Source organism: Trichosurus vulpecula, chromosome 3 (genome assembly GCF_011100635.1).
Source record: "Trichosurus vulpecula isolate mTriVul1 chromosome 3, mTriVul1.pri, whole genome shotgun sequence".
In the NCBI taxonomy this organism is placed as follows: domain Eukaryota; kingdom Metazoa; phylum Chordata; class Mammalia; order Diprotodontia; family Phalangeridae; genus Trichosurus; species Trichosurus vulpecula.
The window spans coordinates 306371953-306392808 of NC_050575.1; the positions used below are offsets into that span (position 1 = coordinate 306371953).

At 41.7% G+C, this 20856-nt stretch overlaps 1 protein-coding gene across 1 annotated transcript; it reads left to right on the forward strand.

Annotated features, from left to right (window-relative positions):
- Positions 1–17464: 17464 nt before the first annotated feature.
- BRF2 (BRF2 RNA polymerase III transcription initiation factor subunit) lies at positions 17465–20633 on the forward strand. The gene is made up of 4 exons (XM_036749430.1): positions 17465–17834; positions 18537–18596; positions 19105–19426; positions 19731–20633. The coding sequence occupies exons 1-4, from the start codon at positions 17675–17677 to the stop codon at positions 20437–20439; spliced, it is 1251 nt and encodes a 416-aa protein (XP_036605325.1). The 5' UTR covers positions 17465–17674; the 3' UTR covers positions 20440–20633.
- The last annotated feature ends 223 nt before the right edge of the window (positions 20634–20856 follow it).

The window sequence follows — 20856 nt, forward strand, 5'->3', positions numbered from 1 at the left end:
ATGCTTCTAGCTTGTTCTCATTACATATAATGCTTGCTGATGGTTTTAGATAGATGCTACTTATCATTTTAAGGAAAACTCTATTGATTCCTATGCTCTTCAGTGTTTTTCATAGGAATAGGTGTTGTGTTTTGTCAAAAGCTTTTTCTGCATCTATTGAGATAACATTCCCCATTATGAAGAATGCCTCCAATTAAGTGATTCTCTTTACCTAGATTTTTAGAGGGCCCCTCTTGGCCACACAGAAAATTTATTGGCTTGGTAGAACTGGCAAGCACAGTTAGTTTTTCCCCCAGGTCCTAATACAATTGGTTTTAGCTTTGTGAGAGTTCATCCTAAAGTTAAGGAAATGGTGTTTGAAAAAGGCCCTTGCTCTAACAGGTTTTTGCAGTCCTAATCTTACTCACCCTTAACTAAAGTCTTCTGGGTAAATCTTTTGACCATAGCAGTTCACATGTTTAATAAAGCATAGAGAAATTCTTGAAGATCCTTGAATTTTGAGTTACAGATTTGCTCATGTGCTCAGTATGCCTGATGTCACAAATGACCCATATCGGTGCTTCTTTCAAACAAGGTTTCCTTTTTGTCATTATGAACTTGGCAAACATCAACAAGCATGATCCTTTTCCTACACAAAGAACAGAAAAAGGGGACTGTGTATAAAGCCATGAATCTCTACAGTTTTATGTCAAAGCCCTTCCAACAGGGGAAGCCTAGAATTCTCCAGGAGTGAAGGGGACCCCTCAATAAAGTACTCAGACTGTCTAGTAGCTGATGCAAAGACAGAGTGTTGGAGCAGAAGGATCTTTTTGATAGATTAGGGGTTTTTAATGGATGTCCCCTTGCCTCCCAGGTAATTGTTTTGTGGCAATGTAAGATGTGGGTGGGAAGAGAGTGATCACAAACCAAACTGCCTAATGTTTACTTAACTCCTTGGGTTCCTGGGAGTTTGAGGAATTTGCTCTGATAACAGCCTGAAAGCTAAAGCTAGTAGGGAGGACTCTGTTTCAGAGCTCTGGGGATACTCAGCCTTTTTGTAGCTATCTAGCACGTCTGGTGCCATGATTCCCCACAATGACTGACCCCAGGCATACCACCCCCTAATGGCTAAATTGATCATGTACACCTTGCCAGTTTACCATGATCTTATATGCCAGCCTCCTGGAGGCAATAACACCCTACAAGGAATGGATAAAATCTGCTCACTGACTGATTGCAATGAAGGCTGTGGGATCCCAAAGTCTTTCTGAATCCCAAGTGAGCTCCTACCCAGCAGCCTGCCTAAAGACATCCTGAGGGCTTTCTCCATGGGGTACCACTGGGTCCATTCAATGGGGCCTAATGTTCTAAGGCCACCTTTCTCCAGATCTCCTTACCTTGTGTTTTCCTTACTTGTCAGAATTGCAAATCAGTAAGCACCATTTCTAGGCCCAAGGGGCTAGGGGCATTGAACCTATTCATCTTCTACTAAAGGGCCCCTTCTGCTTTGTTCCCTGCCACAGAGATGTTCAGATTAGTTTCAAACCTAGGGGTGCTTGGCCTCTAATGAAAGGCTACTGTTTCTCCTACTCTGACTCCTTACATCCCCATCTTGATATTTGAGGAAATAATTTATTTAAATCTAGGGTCTCTCTAAAGGGAAGTAGAAAGTTACTCAGTATACAATAAGAGCCAAATGTGGGACAAGTGTTTATTTCTTGTATGCAAAAGAAAAAATGCTAAACACAAAATATTTGTAGGTATTGAGAGAAAAATAAAACAGGATTCAATTACTTAATAACTACATATATATGTAATATGTATGTACAATTGTAATATAGCTATTGTTATGCTTTCTCCTGGGAGATGGCTGCTTAAACCTCATAAGAACATAAGCTGTTTGTGAGACTAATTTCTGGATAAGCCACCTTTCCCTGCTGCACTTTCCCTTTCATGATAGATTTCTTATAGTAAGCCAGGTCAGGAATTTAATTCATTCTTTTGCCAGTGGTCATTTCCAAGAAGTACCAGAGTCATTGTTGGAACCTCTTCCTCTTCTTACTAGTCAGCTCCAACCAAAGGACCCAGGATCTCTAGACCTTTCAAACTCCCTAGGTTGCCTCTGAAACTCAACATTTCTGTCTCAGGATCGATGCTTGTTCATCTAGTATTGGGAAAGAACAAACACAGAAGAGGCACCCTCAAATGCAGGATAGGTGGTAGGATGGGCTTTAGCTGCCATGTGCTCCTGGCCACTCAGCAGCCTGGGTGGGAGATCAGGTAAGCTGCCCTCTCACCCCCATAGGAAGTGACTCGCCAGTCGAGACACAAGAAGAGAGTGGGAAACATGGATACCAAAGATGCACTGAGTCAAAATTCTGGTTGATGGGTGGGAGACAGGCTGGGAGAAAGCTGGGTGCCTGAAACCGGCAGAGATCCCCAGGCCTCCAAATACAGGACGGCAGTCTGTATGAGCGGCAGCGCAACACCACCAGCCGTGAAACATCAACTCCTGAGGCTTGCAGCCCAAAGGTATGAAACTCGGCTTCTTGAAATTCCAGGAGACATAATGGCCAGGTAAACTGCTCTAATCCCTCCCCTCCCCACCCAGAGAATTCCTTGAAAAAAAAAAAACGCTGGAATAGAGGAGCTGGGGCTTCAGTGGCTGAGTAGTGGGAGTTCCTGAGTCCCAGAGGGGCAGAGCCAGCAGGGGTGAACACCAGGAGCCCAGACGTACTCTTGCTCCCCAAGGGGAAGTGCCAGAAACCAGCTCAAACAACAAAGAGCTGAGAACATTGTTGGAGAGCAACCCTAGGGGAACAGACCTCAGGCAGCCAGACCCCTCCCCCACACCTCAGGAAACTGAAGGCTATAATTCACAAAGCCAACAACTAGACTCACAATCCCCAGAATAAGAAAGCTGGGACAGAGAGCCCTGAGCCCCAAAAGCAGAAATTTATTGTAAAGCCAGGAAAAGGCTAACCAACAAGAAGAACACAAAAAAACCGAGGACCATTGATTCTTTTTATGGAGATAGGCATGATCAAAATACCAATTTGGAAGAGGATACCAATGACACTATACCTACATCTGATACCTCAAAAGGTAGTGTGAACTGGTCTCAAGCCCAAAAAGCATTACTGGAAGAGCTAAAGGAGGATTTTTTAAAATTTATTTTAATATATTTAGTTTTCAGCATTGATTTTCACAAGAGTTTGAATTACAATTTTTTTCCCCGTTTCTACGCTCCCCCCACTCCAAGATGGGGTATTTTCTAGTTGCCCTGTTCCCCAGTCAGCCCTCCCATCTGTCACCCCACTCCCCTTCCATCCCCCTTTCCCTTCTTCTCTTCTGGGCAAGATAAATTTCTATGCCCCATTGCCTGTGTATCTTATTTTCTAGTTGCATGAAAAAACTTTTTTGTTGTTGTTTTTTAACGTCTGTTTTTAAAACTTCAAGCTCCAAATTCTCTCCCCTTTTCCCTCCCCACCCACCCTCCCTAAGAAGGCAAGCAATTCAACATAGGCCACATGCGTACCATTATGTAAAACCCTTCCACAATACTCATGTTGTGAAAGATTAACTATGTTTTGCTCCTTCCTAACCTATCCCCCTTTATTGAATTTTCTCCCTTGGCCCTGTCCCCTTTTGAAAATGTTTGTTTTTGATTACCTCCTCCCCCCGTCTGCCCTCCCTTCTATCATCCCCCCTTTTTATCTTCTTAAAGGAGGATTTTAAAAACCAAATTAGGGAGGTAAAAGAAAAAATGGAAACAAAAAATCCCCTGATGAAATAAATCAAGGCCCTAAAGAATAAGATTCGTAAAATGGCTTCAGAGATTCAGAATCTAAATAGAGAAAATTACACCCTGAGAGGTAAAAATCAACCAATTGGAAAAGGAGTCTTCAAAAGCAAAATGAAGACAGTAACTCATTAAAAATTAGAGTTGAGCAAGTGGAAGCTAATGACTCTATGAGGCATCAGGAAGTAGTAAAACAAAATGTAAAGAATGAAAAAATAGAAAAAAATGTGAAATATCTGATTGGGAAAACAACTGACCTGGAAAATAGATCCAGGAGAGACAATTTAAGAGTTATTGGTCTACTGGAAATCCACGATGAAAAAAAGAGCCTTGACAGTATCTTCGAAGAAATTATCAAAGATAACTGCCCAGAGGTCCTAGAACCAGAGGGCAAAATAGTCATTGAAAGAATTCACCGATCAGCCTCTGAAAGAGATTCCAAACTGAAAACACTGGGAACTATTATAGCCAAATTTCAGAATTACAAAGTCAAGGAGAAAATACTGCAAGCAGCCAAAAAGAATTCAAATATCGTGGAACTACAGTCAGGATCATGCAGGATCTCTCAGCTTCTACATTAAAAGACAGAAATTGGAATATGATATTCCCAAGGGCAAAGGAGCTGGGACTACAACCAAGGCTCGACTATCCAGCAAAACTAAGCATAATTTTTCAGGCAAGAAGATGGACATTCAACGAAATAAGGGAATTCCAGACCTTCCTGATGAAAAGGCCAGAACTCAATGGAAAATTTTATCTCCAAATACAAAACTCAAGAGAGACATAAAAAGGTAAACAGGGGGAAAACCCCCCACAAACCTTATTAATCAATAAGGGCAAATTATTTGCATCTTTATATAGAATTATATCATCTTATGTATGTTTTATATATATACATATATATGTCAATCTTGAGAATAATACAGCTATTATGACAATTGAAAGGGATACACATAGACTGTGAATGTCTGTATAAAATAACTGATATAAGGATAAAAAACATAATTAAGAGATGTAAAGGGAGGGCTTTGAGAGAAGAGGTAAGGAGGTAGTGGAAAAGGGTAAATTACACCAAATGAAAAGGCACAAAACCACATTTTAGTAGAGGAAAAGAAGGGAGGGAGAAGAGCAGTATTTGATCTTTACTGTCATCTGATCTGGTTCAAGAAGGGAATAACATACCCTGATAAGTATAGAAATCTAACTCGTCCTACAGGAAGTAGGAGGGGAAAGGGGGAAAAAAGGGAGGGGGGTGGTCAGAAGGGAGGGGAGAAGTAGCAAGTGGGAAATGGTAATATAAGGGAGGGGAATAAAGAGGGAGGGTAAGCTGAGGAAGGTGGCAGTCAAAAGCAAAACTTTGTTGAAGAGTGGAAGGGGAAAGGGAGAAATAAAAGCATAAATGGGGAAATAGGATGGAGAAAAAGACACAAATCATAACTGTGAATGTGAATGGGATGAACTCTCCCATAAAACGGAAGCAGATAGCAGAATGGATTAAAAACCATAATCCTACAATATGCTGTTTACAAGAAACACATTTGAAACAGGGGGATACACACAGGGTAAAGGTAAAAGGCTGGAGTAAAATATATTGTGCCTCAGCTAAAGTAAAAAAAGCAGGTGTAGCAATCCTAATCTCAGACAAAGCAAAAGATTTAATTAAAAGAGATAAGGAAGGATACTACATCCTGCTAAAAGGCACCATAAACAATGAAGCAATATCATTGTTTAACATATATGCACCAAGTGGTATGGCATACAGATTTTTAGAGGAGAGGTTAAGGGAGTTACAGGAAGAAATAGACAACAAAACTATAATATTGGGAGACCTCAACCTTCCCCTTTCTGAACTTGATAAATCTAACGTCAAAATAAATAAGAAAGAAGTTAAGGAAGTGAACAGAATTTTAGAAAAGGCAAATATGATAGACTTCTGGAGAAAACTGAATGGGGATAAAAAGGAATATACTTTTTTTTTTCTCAGCGGTACATGGCACATACTCAAAAATTGACCATGTACTAGAGCATAAAAACCTCACAATCCAGTGCAGAAAGGCAGAAGTAGTCAAAGCATACTTTTCAGATCATGATGCAATAAAAATTATTTGTAACAAAGAACCATGGAAAAATAAGCTAAAAAGTAATCAGAAACTAAATAATCTAATTCTAAAGAAGTCAGAGAAGCAATTAATAACTTCATTCAAGAGAATGACAATAATGAGACAACATACCAAAACTTATGGGATGGAGCAAAAGCAGTTCTTAGGGGAAGTTTGATATCTCTAAATGCTTACATGAATAAAATAGGGAAAAAGGAGATCAATGATTTGGGCATACAACGGAAAAAGCTAGAAAAAGAACAAATTGAAAATCCCCAATTAAATACCAAATTAGAAATACTGAAAATCAAAGGAGAGATTAATAAAATTGAAACCAAGAAAACTATTGAATTAATAAATAAACCAAAGAGCTGGTTTTATGAAAAAAACCAATAAAATTGATAAACCTTTGGTCAATTTGATTAAAAAAAAGAAAGAAGAAAATCAAATTACCAGTATCAAAAATGAAAAGGGTGAATTCACCTCTAATGAAGAGGAAATTAAAACAATAATTAGGAATTATTTTGCCCAATTGTATGCCCATAAATTTGACAACCTTAGAGATATGGATGAATATCTACAAAAACATAAATTGCCCAGGTTAACAGAAAAGGAAGTAAAATTTCTAAATAACCCCATCTCAGAAAAAGAAATTGAGCAAGCCATCAATGAACTCCCTAGGAAAAAATCACCAGGGCCAGATGGTTTTACATGTGAATTCTATCAAACATTTAAAGAACAATTAATTCCTATACTTTTTAGACTATTTGGGAAAATAGGTGAAGAAGGAGTCCTACCAAATTCTTTTTATGACACAAATATGGTACTAATACCCAAACCAGGTAGAGTCAAAACAGAGAAAGAAAATTATAGACCAATTTCCATAATGAATATTAATGTGAGATTTAAAATATTAGCAAAAAGATTGCAGCAACTTATCACAAGAATAATACACTATGACCAGGTAGGATTTATTCCAGGAGTGCAAGGCTGGTTCAATATTAGGAAAACTATTAGCATGATTGACCATCTCAACAACAAAACTAGCAGAAACCATATGATCATCTCAATAGATGCAGAAAAAGCCCTTGACAAAATACAACACCCATTCCTATTAAAAACACTAGAAAGCATAGGAATAAATGGAGCCTTCCTTAAAATTATAAATAGCCTCTACCTAAAACCATCAACAAAAATTAGTTGTAATGGGGATAAGCTAGGTGCATTCCCAATAAGATCAGGCGTGAAACAAGGATGACCATTATCACCTCTACTATTCAATTTGTTACTAGAAGTGTTAGCTGTAACAATAAGAAAAAGAAATTGAAGGAATTAGAATAGGCAAAGAAGAAGCTAAATTATCCCTTTTTGCAGATGATATGATGATTTACTTAGAGAATCCTAGAGAATCAAGTAAAAAACTACTTGAAATAATAAACAACTTTAGCAAAGTTGCAGGATATAAAATAAACCCACATAAATCCTCAGCATTCCTATACATTACTAACAAAGCCCAAAGGCAAGAGATAGAAAGAGAAATTCCATTCAACGTTACCGTAGACACTATAAAATATTTGGGAGTCTATCTGCCAAGACAAATCCAGGACCTACATGAACATAATTATGAAACACTTTTCACGTGAATAAAGTCAGATCTAAATAAATGGAAAAATATCAGTTGCTCATGGTTAGGCTGAGCTAATATAATAAAAATGACAATTTTACCTAAATTAATCTATCTATTTAGTGCCATACCAATTGAACTACCAAAAACTTATTTTACAGAGCTGGATAAAATAACAAAATTCATCTGGAAGAACAAGAGGTCTAGAATATCTATGGTATTAATGAAAAGAAATGCTAGAGAAGGTGGCCTAGCCATACCAGATATTGAACTGTGCTGTAGAGCAGCAGTCATCAAAACTACCTGGTACTGGCTAAGAAACAGAGTTGTGGATCAGTGGAATAGGATAGGAACACAAGATGGAGAAGTCAATGACTATAGCAATCTACTCTTTGACAAACCCAAAGAGGCCAGCTTCTGGGCTAAGAATTCACTATTTCACAAAAACTGCTGGGAAAATTGGAAAATGGTAGGGCAGAAACGGGGCATAGACCAATATCTTACACTACATACCAAAATAAAGTCAAAAGGGGTTCATGATTTAGGAATAAAGGCTGAAACTATAAGCAATTTGGGAGAGCAAGGAATACTTTACCTGTCAGATTTATGGAAAAGAATTCATGACCCAACAAGAGATAGAGAGCATTACAAAATGCAAAATGGATAATTTTGATTATGTTAAATTGAAAGGTTTTTGTACAAAAAAAGCCAATGCAACAAAGATTAGGAGGGAAGCAGAAAACTGGGAGAAAATCTACAACTAGTGTCACTGATAAAGGCCTCATTTCTAAAACATACAGGGAACTGAGCCAAATATATAGGAATACAAGTCATTCCCCAGTTGAGAAATGGTCAAAGGATATGAACAGACAGTTTTCAGAGGAAGAAATTAAAGATATCTATAGGCATATGAAACAATGCTCTAAATCACTACTGATTAGAGAAATGCAAATCAAAACAACTCTTAGATACCACATCTCTCCTGTCAGATTGGCTAAAATAACAAAATAGGAAAATGATAAATGCTGGAGAGGATGTGGGAGAATTGGATCATTGTTACATTGCTGGTGGAGTTGTGAACTGATCCAGCCATTTTGGAGAGCAATTTGGAACTATGCCCAAAGGGCTATAAAAATGTTCATACCCTCTGACCCAGCAATACCACTTCTAGGGTTGTATCCCAAAGAGATCACACAAGTGGGAAAAGGACCCATATGTACAAAAATATTTATAGCGGCTCTTTTTGTGGTAGCTAAGAATTGGAAATCAAAGGGATGCCCATCAATTGGGGAATGGCTGAACAAGCTGTGGTATATGAAGGTAATGGAATACTATTGTGGTATAAGAAATGGGGATGATATGGACTTCATAACAACTTGGAAAACCTACACGACATAATGTTGAGTGAGTGGAGCAGAGCCAGGAGAACATTATACACAACCACAGATATATGGATTCTGTGAGGACTAACCCTGACAGACTTTGCTCTTCTCAGCAGCACAGTGTGCAAAGACAACTCCAAAGGACTCACGATGGAGAATGCTATCTACATCCAGAGAAAGAACTATGAAGTATGAATGCAGATTGAGGCACACTTCATGCTCTCCTTTTTTTCCCCCCTTTTTTCTTTCTCTCTTTTTGTTTTTGGGTTTTTTTTATTCTGTTTCTTCTTTCTCATGATTCATTCCATAATTCTTCTCCACAACTTGACTAGTGTGTAAATTAATTCAATGTGAAATTATACATGGAAGTTATATGGGATTCCATGCCGTCTTGGGGACGGAGGGGGAGAGGGAGGGAAGAAAATCTGGAACTCAAAACTATGTAAAACTGTGTGCTGTAAACTAAAAATAATAAAAAACATTCTTGTTGATCAGTGTCCAGCAAGGGGATTCTGTCTTCCTCTCAAGGGTCTGAGTCTGGAAGGGCAGCTTTGCACATTCAAATTCTAGAGATTGAAGTTGCTTGCCATTATCATACAACAAGTCAGGCTGTCACAAGTGCAATTTGAACTCTCAAGTTCAAGGTTCTTGGGACCTGAAGTTTCTCTTGATTTCAAGTCCAGCGTTCTTGCCATCACACCAGGCTGCCTCTCAATGATTATCCTCAGACCAAAGATAGGGGAATAGTTTGTGTATACAAAAAAAAATTGAATTTTATAGATTGGGTTTGAGCCCCAGCTCAGACACTACTTGCTGAATCTATTTATCTATATTTATCTTTATTATTTTTATCTCTTTATATTTGTTTATTAGAAAACTAATATCTAGCTTACAGGCTTAGTGAGGAGAGGGCTTTGTGAACTTTAAAGTCCTATTTTAGTGAACTCTTGGTGGTAGTAATGAACAGGGTTTGAAGTACATTCTCCAGAAGGACACTGTGCTGAATAAACACAGCAGGGAGGTAGCTGGATATTCAGTTGTTTATACCTGCCATTTATGTAGGAGGTAGGAACAGAGGTGAAGAACTTGACTTTGTTTGCAGCTTCACCCTTTTTTTTTTTGGAGGCAATTAGGGTTAAGTGACTTGACTAGGGTTACATAGCTAGTAAGTGTCTGAGGCCACATTTGAACTCAGGTCCTCCTGACTCCAGGGCCAATGCTCTATCCACTGCTCTAACTCGCTGCCTCATGACCCTTTACTCTTTAAAAGCAGGTGATAGAATGTTACAATTTAGGGACTTTAAAGATCATCTAATCCAACCCCCTCCTTTTATTCAGATGGGAAAGTTGAGGCCGAGACCAAAAGGAAGTGACTTGGGAGAAGCACTCCTTTCTTGGGAGCTTCTAAGATTTTTGATGAATGCTCTTAGCATTCTTCTCCATAATCTCTCCATTCCCATGGCTAGAATCCTGGCCCTGGGCTGTGATGACTTGACTGTCTTTTCATCAGCCATGCTTCATCCAGACTTTCTCCATTCTACTTCAAAACATCTGTGATTTCTTCAGTGTATTTATGCTCACCACCATCTCAGACTGCCACCCCTCTAAATGATGGTGTCATCACAAATGAAATGAAACAACAAGCAACTTCCAGGTGCTCCTGATGAGCCTCTTGACATTTTGCAAAGCTGTTTTTCAAAAGTTGCTGTGATCACCCTGATTTTCTATTTTAACAGGACCTTTCAGGACTTGAATTTTCTGGCATATCCTTCAAGGTTAGTTCCATTAAACATTGAGGCACTGGAAGAAAACAGGCTACCCACTGTAATGCAGCCTGTTCTGGCCAGCCAAAATCGTCTTCCTCCATTGATCGTACCTTCTTCCCCATCACCTACCTTCTATAGGACCATGAGATCATTTTTAAATCTTAGATAGTTCAGTGGGATTGAGTGAAACGTAAAAGCCTTAGTCACGGGCGCCATCTGCTGACCTCAATCATGCCCCCTCACATAGACACAATCCATATTGGGTGGCATAGGTTTATAGCCTTCCATTCTTTTGGGGCATAGGTATGAAAAGCTGAATATATGTGATTGTATAGGAAAGATCTGTGAGTTCTCACAGAAGGAGAAATGCCTTCATCAACTCAGATCCCCTTTTGACCAATGCAGACAACAATCCTTCTATGACTAGGCAGATAGATCCTAGGAAATGTACTGAGGCATACTGACTTGCCCAGGGTCATTCAGTTAGTGTCATTCAAAAAGTACTGAGTTTTTGTTGATCTGATATTAAAAAGAAGCAGAATTTGAATCCAGGTCTTCCTGACTACAAGCCCAGCACTCTAGCCACGATACTACGCCACCTATACGTGTGAATGTACATGTCCGTACAAATGTAACCAGGGACATGCGTATCTTTTGGCTTCTCTTTTCTGGAATTTTCCTGGAAACCTGGGGAAGAAAATCTCTCTTCTGCTCTGTCCTGTCACGTGGCACAAATTTGGCTGGCAAGGGGATGGGGAAAGGAACAAGCATTTATATAGTGCCTATTGTGTGCCCACTGTTTTACAAATATTATGTCATTTAGTCCTTACAACAACCCTGAGAGGGAAGTGCTATTTCTGTCCCCATTTTACAGTTGAGGAAATGGAGGCAAACAAGTTAAGTGAGTTGTCTAGGCTCTAGTAAATGTCTGAGGTAGGATTTGAATTCAGGTCTTCCTGACTCCAGGCCCAGAGTCCTACCTGCTGCTCCACCTAGCTGTCTCCTGCAAGCATGTACAGCACCAAGTGCCAGAAGGAAGTTATATTAAAAAGAAAAGAAACCTGCAAAAAAGTTCAACAAGTAAATTCTGGTAGTTTCAAGTCCTGTAATGTTTATTATAGTTCAACAAACATTAAGGTTCTGCTCTGGGAGAGCAGAAACCTGCACCCTGTCTTCATGTTGCTTACCGTGTAGTAGGTAGATACTACACACAAATAACTAATGGTGCAAGTGCTATTTGGAGAAATGAATTAAATATTTCAATGAACACTTATTAAGCTCCTATTGTATACACCAGGAATTCAAAGACAAAAATGAAAACCATCCTTGCCCTCAAGGAGCTCACATTAAGTTGAGCGGGATATAAAATGTATTCAAATTCAAAAGAAACGAAAAGAGTGCAGTGGCATCTATCTGTCTAAAGTTGCATTGATGCCTTTTATTTTTATTGTTTACCTTGGACCCTCCCTTGTAACAAAGAAAAATATTTAAGCGAAATCAGTTGAGACAGTAATTGCATTTGAACACGTACATGCCCCCGGCTACAAGCTGTCATTGCCATTTCTGGAAGATGGGAAATCTCTTTCCCTGGCTTCATGAAAATTGAGAGATAGAAATCATTGAAAAAGAGTCCCAAGGCAAAAGAATATAAAAGAGAGTGTGTACTGTTACAGTGGTGGAGGGGTATGAGGGTAGGTTCCTTCAACAAGAACCCCGCATGCTTGGTTGCTAATCATCTTTGAAGCAGACCTTGCAGATCAATCAGGAGTTCTCTATGTCACTCTAGCAAGGTTCTGGGGCACACATCTCTCAGCAAGGGCTCTTTCAACTTCAGTTTCCTCATTTGTAACATGAGGATAATAATAGCACCTATTTCAGGTTGTATCAGATGAGTTAACATTTAAATATATAAATATTATTATTATTAATATTAAATATTACTAATAAATATTTTTAATCAGTATTATTATCATTGTAGTGGACATGTCTACTTCCTCTTGAGATAGTCATTTCTGACAAAAGTCCAAATCTGTAATCTCATCCAATTGATGAGGGGTTCCCCTGATCACTCCTTATGTATGTAAGACCAAGGTTCATTCTTTCCAAAATAAGTGTGAATGGATACGAATAAACAGTTTTCAAAAGAGTAAGTACAAATGTTCAAACGTCTGAAAGGGAAAAAAACAGCTCCAAATAATGGGAAATGCAAATTAAAACAATTGATGTTTTACCTTATACTCAGCCAATGCTCAACTTGGAGTCAGAGTACTTGGGTTTGAATGCTGGCTTTGCTGAGCAATACCTGTGGGCAAGTCAATTAGCCTTTCTGGGCCTTGATTTTGGGGTTGGATAAGATGATCTTTAAGGACCCTTAGACCTCTAAAGCTATGATCCTATGGAAAAAGATGAAAATGGTCAATGTCAGAGGGACAATGGAAAGACTGGCACACTAGCACATTACTGGTAGAGATATGAGGATCCAACTGGTCTGGAAAACAGGAGTTATTTGAGAAAAGGTTTGTTTTGCCTGCTTCTCTTTGTTACAGAGGAGGGTTTTGTGTGTGTCTGTCGGGGGGGGGGGTATTGAGAATTAATTTTTTTCAAAGCATCATTTTAAACATTATTTGAAAAAAGTATTTGAACTTGTTCATACCCTTTGGTTGAATGACCCCATTCTTGGTCATGTATCCCATGTTAGCCAATGACAGAAAATATTCCAAAACACTCATAGCAGAATTTTGTTTGATAGCCCCAAAAAAATAAGAAATCAAGAGCCCATTGATGTGGGGAATGGTTGAAGAAATCATGGTATATGAATAAAATATTAGATTTGTTGTAAGAAATGACTAATGTGAGGAACTTTGAGAAACTAGGGAAAATGTATATGGACTGATAATAGTCACTAAAATTTTATTAAGTGCCTACTAAGTGCTGAAGATACAAATAAGGAAAGGACAGTCTCTGCCCTCTAGGAGCTTACAGTATAATGGGAGAAGACATTTATAATATAATACATATACAATATAAAGGAAGGCTTTGGAAGGAGTTCATTGCTCCTCCCTCCAGCTCTCCAGTCAGAGGGGAGAGGCAGCTGAAGGTGCAGAGGCGGTTTTGATTATCAAGGTTGAATCAGCCTCCGGGTCAAGATTATTGTGGAGGAGGCCTGAAGTTCCAGGAGTGGAAAATTAGCAGAGCAGCTGCTGGGAAATGATAAGGAATGAAGAAAAGAGAACCTGAAGAAAATGTCATATACAGACTGGAGATAATCCACAGCGGGAAGGCTTTAAGGGGGACCAAGAAAGGCTTCTTGTAAAAGACGGAACCATAATAACATAAATGATAACTACCCTAAATGGCAGCCAAACTTCATCTTAGTCTAGCATGCAGATGATCGAACACACTTCCTTCTTTGCCAGAGAGGTGGGGGACCATGGTTGCAGGATGTTGCAAAGCTGCCAGATGCAGCCCCTTCGTAGGTGGGTTTTGCTTCACTGTTTTTCTTTGTTAAGAGGGTTCAGTGGGGTTTGGAGATGAGGAAATAGTGGGGATAATCAGGGAATGATTATAGTGTTTTTTAAAAAGTCATCAGTAAAACTTGAAAAGTATTTGCTGCTTTCTCAAATTTTCCTAAAACCCTTTATCTTCCTTTTGCCCTCATCATTCCCTAGCTTGAATTGTATACTTATCTTTGTATGTCTATCTGGCCCTCCTCCCCCTTCCCGCAGTAACATATACATACATATATATATATAATATATATATATATATATCTGTGTGTGTGTATATGTGTATATATATATATATATATATATACATAAATACACATTTCCCTCTCTCTATACACACACACATCATACATATTTAATTTACTTAATGGAAGATACTTTGTATATCTTGAGTTTCTTTGCATCCGCAACGCTTAACACAGAATAGTAAGTTCTTAACAAATGTTTCTTGACTAACACTAACACATAGTAGGCATTGAATCAGTATTTGCAGAATTGAACGAACAAGATAAGTGCATAGAAAGGTAAAAGTAGTGTTGAGGAAGGTCTGGGAATTTGGGCTGGGTCTTCAAAGACAGAACAAATATTTTCTTGCTAAGAAAAACATGGGAATTCTCTTGAATTTACAGCTTTAGCTCTGACCTGCCTAGTGATTACAATTTGTATAGGTGGGATTGAAACTTACAAGTTGGTAACTCCTGATACAAAGTGGCAGATTAATTCCATTGAGTTTATTCCTCACTTTTTTGAAGCTCACTTGCTTCTACATGTTGGGACACTTTTTTTTTCCTTTTCCTTCATCCCTGGCTTGCCTCAGAGTCACTAGCACTGATTCCATTCTTAGGTAGAAATGTTAAAACCTTATTTCAGCACTGGTATTCCACCTATCTCCTTAAAATAAGGTACTCCCTAGTTATCAGGAGCTATGTAGACACTCCAGTTTCCTCCTAATTGACTCATAGGTTACTGGGCAGGACCCTCAGTAACAAATACTGATCAACCCCACATATAGCTCAGCTTCCCCAACCATCATTGAAGGGAGTAATCATTATGGATAATGGGCCTGCTTTCCTCAATATCACTAAAACCAACTACTGAGCAACTGCCACAGATGAGGAGGGAAGCCCAAGAGCCCTGAGAGTGGCAGCACCTCTGGGGTCCTGTTTCCAGCCCAACCCCTGAAGCCATTAGCCTGGGGAATTACTTTGGAAATTCAACATGGCAACCACTTCTTCAGGTATTGAAGCTACAACTACTAAAGACCCAGAAAAGATAGCATCCAAGCCCTTGGCATTGTCAAATGTTTCAACATCAAAAACTCATGATTTTGTCAACGGAAAGGACATTAAAGATGCCTTACCATAAGCTTGGTCCCTGCCTCCTAACGACTACAGACCTTTTCTATTTGACTTGCAGCTGGGACTTATATTCATTGTCTCCTGTGAGACTGTGAACTCCATGAGAGAAGAGACTGTTTCTAATTTTTTCTTTCTATTTCTAGAGCTTAGCATTGTGCTTTGCACACAGTAAGTGCTTAATTAATGTCTTTTTCATTCATTCAGTATCCTCAGTGGGAGCCTGCTTTCAATTTTCCTGTAAAGAAGGGTAGGTCATAGCTCAGAATCTTTGCTCTGATAAAGCTACCAAGGCTATCCTGATTCATGTAACCATAGAGTTCTAAGAAGGTGCTTCCGTTATCCTCTGGTATTCAATAGATATGTGATCTTATCTATTGTGGGCATTTTATCCATCGCAACCCATCTTTGCCTTCTGCGATGACGTTCTTGACTATGTCCTTCAGCCATTCTCGTTTCACTTCCCAGACAAGCCTTTAATTTGTTGACTTCATGTGAGATTTGTTATTATTTCATTGGTTTAAAACCACCAACAATCCCTCTTCCCCCGTAGAGATTATAGGCTCCCATATTTAGAAGGGAAAGGGATCTCAGAGGCCACTGAGCCCAGCCGCCTCATTTTACAGATGAGAATACCGAAGCGCAGAAAGGTTAAGGGGCTTGCCTGCATCAAACCGCTATTTAAATGTCTGAGGCAGGATTTGAACAGTTCTTTCTGAGATCCTTAGTCAATGGTCAATAAACATTTAAAAGCATCCACTATGTGCCTGGCCTTGTGCTAAGCGCTTGGTACACACACACACACAAGACCTTGGTTCAAATCCCTCCTCCAACACTCACTACCTGTGTGTCTATTGGCAGGTCGCGTAACCTAAGTCTCCCTTTTCTTATCGGTAAAATGGTGATAAAATAACTTGTGGTGCTTGTCTCGGAGGGTTGTAACTATCCAATGAGATCAGACACCGCATGCGAAATAAAACACTACATCCACGCCAGTCATTACTTTGTAAATTTAAAGACTCTCCATACATGTCATCTATTATAATCAGCCTTTTTGTGAACATAACCACAAGCGGTCCGTTACCGTCGCTGCGATCTCTCTAACAGCCTTTGCCTAAGGAATCTCTCAGTAAGATCCCCGGCCCCAGGGCAGAATCAGCATTTAGATTCGGATTGTGCTGTGTTAACCCCTTCAGTGCCTGGCTTGTGTGTCACGGGAGTACGTGGAACTGAAATGAGGACAATTATTGGAGCGTGCAGTTTGTTTCGTAGGTAGAAAGTTTTCCTTGTACACAACGCCTTTTCTAAATATTACGGTGGGGTTCATGGAAGTGTTCTCACAGGAAGACTGAATGCGGGGAAAGTCCCCAGGCTGAAGGGACTGAAGCCTGAGGGAAAAGTGAATAAGCAAATATCTCGTTTGATCTTCACAACCACCCTGAGTTAGGTGCTGTCATCATCCCCATTTCACACTTGAGGTAAGCGCTTGCAAAGTGACTCGCCCAGGGTCATCTGGCTACTAACTGGCCGAAGCAGGCAGGCTTTGAACTCAGGACTTCCCGACTCTGGGGCCAGCGCGCTTCCCGCTGCACCACTGGCCGGCTGCTTCCAAGGCTGGCTTTCGGACGGCGGCTGGAAACCTGTGGGGTTGGGGGCATTTTCGCCTGCACCGAAAATTAAAGCACCTAGAAGGGGGCCCTTCTCCTGGCCCAACCGCGAAAAGTTGAGCTGAGAAGTCTCTTCCCTCCTCCATCACTAACATAAAAGGTTACTAAGGCAGAAGGGCAGGGCCAGGCTCTTTACCTTCCTGCCCCTCCAGGGCCGGCCCTCAGGTGTCAGCCTACGCCAGCCCGGTAGGGCTACAGACCGCCCGGGACACCGGCGGAACCTCCTGCTCCTCGTTCCCGTTTACGTAAGAGGCAGCGCGAGGGCTGGCAGGCGGGGCGGATGTGACGTAGGGGCAGGGCGGGGGAGGAGGCGGGACGGGAGGCAAGGTCACGATTCAGAGCAGGAAGGTGCGACGCCCAGAAGCGTCCCCCTCCCGGCTGCTGAAGACAGAAAGGTGGGGGAGGCGGTGGGAGGAGGTTGAAAGCCGACGCCGAGACCTCGAGCAGCCGCAGCCGGGTCCCGCTCTCGGGGTGAGGCTGGGGTTGCGCCCGAGATGTCGGGTGGGGGCCGCGGCCGCTGCCCGGACTGCGGCTGCGCGGAGCTCGTGGAGGACTCGCACTACGCGCAGAACCAGCTGGTGTGCGCCGAGTGCGGCTGCGTGGTGTCGGAGGGACTGCTCACCACCACCTTTGCGGACGAGGGCAACCTCCGAGGTGCATACCCCTGGGACGCCCCTCCCCCCTCCCCAATCCCGGCCTGCTACGCCGCCTTTGGGAGGCTTGAAAGCCTCTACGGTAGCGCTTTGCTGCCTGGCCCCTTCCCACCTTTCTCCAGTGTTCACACCTTATGTTTCACTCCCCTCCCCCTACTCCTTCGCACACGCAGGGCTAGGGAGGTACCCTACGGCCCGACCGCATCCAATCGCGGAGCCTTTATTGTTATTGTCAGTCATCTCCCTACCCCCACCATGGGACTTCCCGGTACTTTTTTTAATAGGTTCTTTAGGCGGGAAGGTGGTGGCTTAAGGTTATACCCCTTCCATTAGGTGCATGCAACAAATACATGTCAAGAGGAACTGAACTGACTTTTCCCAGGCCTTTCTGCGTGGTTCCATTGAGCGGAGCATGACTAAAGTGACTATTGCTGAGCCTTGTCTAGAAGTAACATTCGAGGAGTGGAACCTTTTTGTCTCATCCATCTCCCCACCCCCTCTGCCCCATCATGGGATTTCCCTGTACTTTTTTTTAATGAGATCTTTACGTGGGAAGGTGGTGGCTTAAGGTTATCCCCCCTTCCATTAGGCCCTTGCAATAAATACTTGTTAAATTGAACTGTATTGACTTTTCCCTGGCCCTTCTGCGTGGTTCCATTGAGCAGAGTAACTAAACTGCCTATTGCCGATCCTTGCCTTGCAGAAGTGACATATTCCAGGAGCACAGGGGAGAATGAACGGGTTAGCCGTAGCCAGCAAAGAGGTAAGACCAACCCTTTCCCAGAGATCGGGCTTACGGTAGTTGGATGGCAAAAAATTTTTAGTTTGATTGGCTCGATCTGGGGTATCTGAGAAAGATAGTGGATAATTGGGAGTGAAAAATAAGAATGACTTTCGTTCACTATCATGGAGAACTCCTACTGTGAGGTAGTTGATTAGCCAGGCAGTGCTGAAGGTTTGGATCTGGTCCAGGATGGGTTTGAGGTGACCCCAAGAGTACCGAGCTGAATCTGACTTAGTTCTGGATCGAAGCTTATTGGCCTTTGAGTTGTGAGGGAGATGTCATCAGTGAGCTATTTCCTTACACCCTAGAAATAATCTCAGCTAAGCCTTTCCCCAGCCTTTAGTGTCTGGGGAGGAAGTAATATGAATTGATAACTGAATTTTGAAGTTCCATTAATAGGACTTGAACTTTGTAGAAACTATGCATAAGCTCTCCTGATACCCAGCCTTTAAAGCTAATGTTAACATAGCACTGTGAATTTTCCTAGGGCTTCGACGAGTTCGAGATCTATGCCGAGTTCTGCAGCTACCCTCAACCTTTGAGGACACTGCAGTGTCCTACTACCAACGAGCATTCCAGCATCCTGGCCTCCATGCTGCCAGACTCCAGAAGAAAGAGGTGTTGGTCGGCTGTTGTGTGCTGGTCACCTGCCGACAACATAATTGGCCCCTGACCATGGGTACTATTTGTGCTCTGTTGTATGCCAACTTAGAACTGTTCTCTGGCACATACCTACAGATAGTGAAGGTCCTAGGACTGGATGTTCCTGCCTTGAGCTTAGCAGACCTAGTGAAGACTTACTGTAGCAGGTACGAGGGGAGGGCCCCCGAAGAGGGATTGGGAGGAAGGGAACATAGGACACATTTCCTAGAACTAAATCTCGATACTTTTTGCCTTTTTAAAACTTTTGATCAAGGCCTGCCAGACAAGGTTTTGTCTACATTTATTTTTATCATGCCAGTTTTATTGGTATATATTGTACCCAGTATTGCTGAGGAATGGTGATATTATTCCCTACTGCCTAGAGCTGGCTTGTTTTCCTTACCTAAGTTATATTAGGAGACACAACAACCTCTAGTCTCTGAATAAGGCTTTGCTTTTTGATTCTTACAGCTTCAAACTATTCCAGGCCTCCTCCTCTGTGTCAGTCAGGTTTGTGGAGGACAAAGAGAAGATGGTATCCCGGACATTACAACTGGTAGAGCTGGCAAGTGAAACGTGGCTGGTGACAGGAAGGCACCCCGTGCCTGTGATAACCGCTGCTGCTTACCTGGCCTGGAGATCGCTGCAGCCTGGGGGCCGCCTGACCTGCTCTCTTTCCAAATTCTGCAAGTTGGCTGGTGTTGATCTGCCCCATCCAGCATACCTCCGAGTTCAGGAGCTGCTGGCCATACTTCTGCGAATGGCTGGACAGCTGGCCTGGCTGCGGATATTGAACTTAGATAAGCAAACAGTAGTGAAGCATATTGGGGACTTGCTCCAGCACCGATGCATTCTCCTCCGACAGGCTTTTCGGGATGAAGCTGAAGAGGAGGAAGGAGATGAGCAGCAACAAGAGGAAGGGGAGGAAACAAGGAGCGGTACCTTAGAGACCTTTCAAAAGAAAAGGCCAGCTAGCTCCCCACCACCTCTGCTCCCTCCCTGCATGCTGAGGCCTCCAAAGCGGCCCTGTCCCACCCCTGCTGATTCCAGTATTACTGGGGATGAGGATATATCTGACAGTGAGATAGAACAGTATTTGCGTACACCTCGAGAAATCAAAGACTTCCAGAGAGCCCAGGCTTCGAGTCAGGCTGTTGCTAGTGCCCCTGCCCCTTCCTGACCAATTTTTTAACTTGAGGGCTTTGAATGTGGCCCGGGTTCTGGAACTTACACTGTTCCCCTCTAGAGCGGTGTAGTGGGAAGAGTGCTAAATTTAAAAGACTTTGGTTTGAGTTCTGCTCCTGCTGGCAGTGTAACCTTGGGCAAGTCATGTCTAATCAGGTGTTGCAATAAATGATCTCAAGGCCCTCTCTATCTCTAATGTGTGGTGATTCAGCAGTCCTACAACAGGGGCCACATGTCCAGGGAAGAGGAGATGCGCAAGAGTGTCATTTACCACAGTATGACAGAAGCCAAAGAGGCTGCTTTGTGTGATTGGCACCAAGCCCTCCAAGAGTAGGAATGAATGTATTGAATGCAGCAATATGTTCGTGGCATCCCTCTGTTGACAGCAGGTGTGACTTAGTAGGAATATTCT

Bases quoted from the DNA above. Each gene is read 5' to 3' on its own strand.
- BRF2 (XM_036749430.1), top strand. From the start codon at position 17,675: ATGTCGGGTGGGGGCCGCGGCCGCTGCCCGGACTGCGGCTGCGCGGAG. The intron at 17,835-18,536 runs GTGCATACCCCT...CTTGCCTTGCAG, and splicing joins GGACGAGGGCAACCTCCGAG to AAGTGACATATTCCAGGAGC. The intron at 18,597-19,104 runs GTAAGACCAACC...GAATTTTCCTAG, and splicing joins TAGCCGTAGCCAGCAAAGAG to GGCTTCGACGAGTTCGAGAT.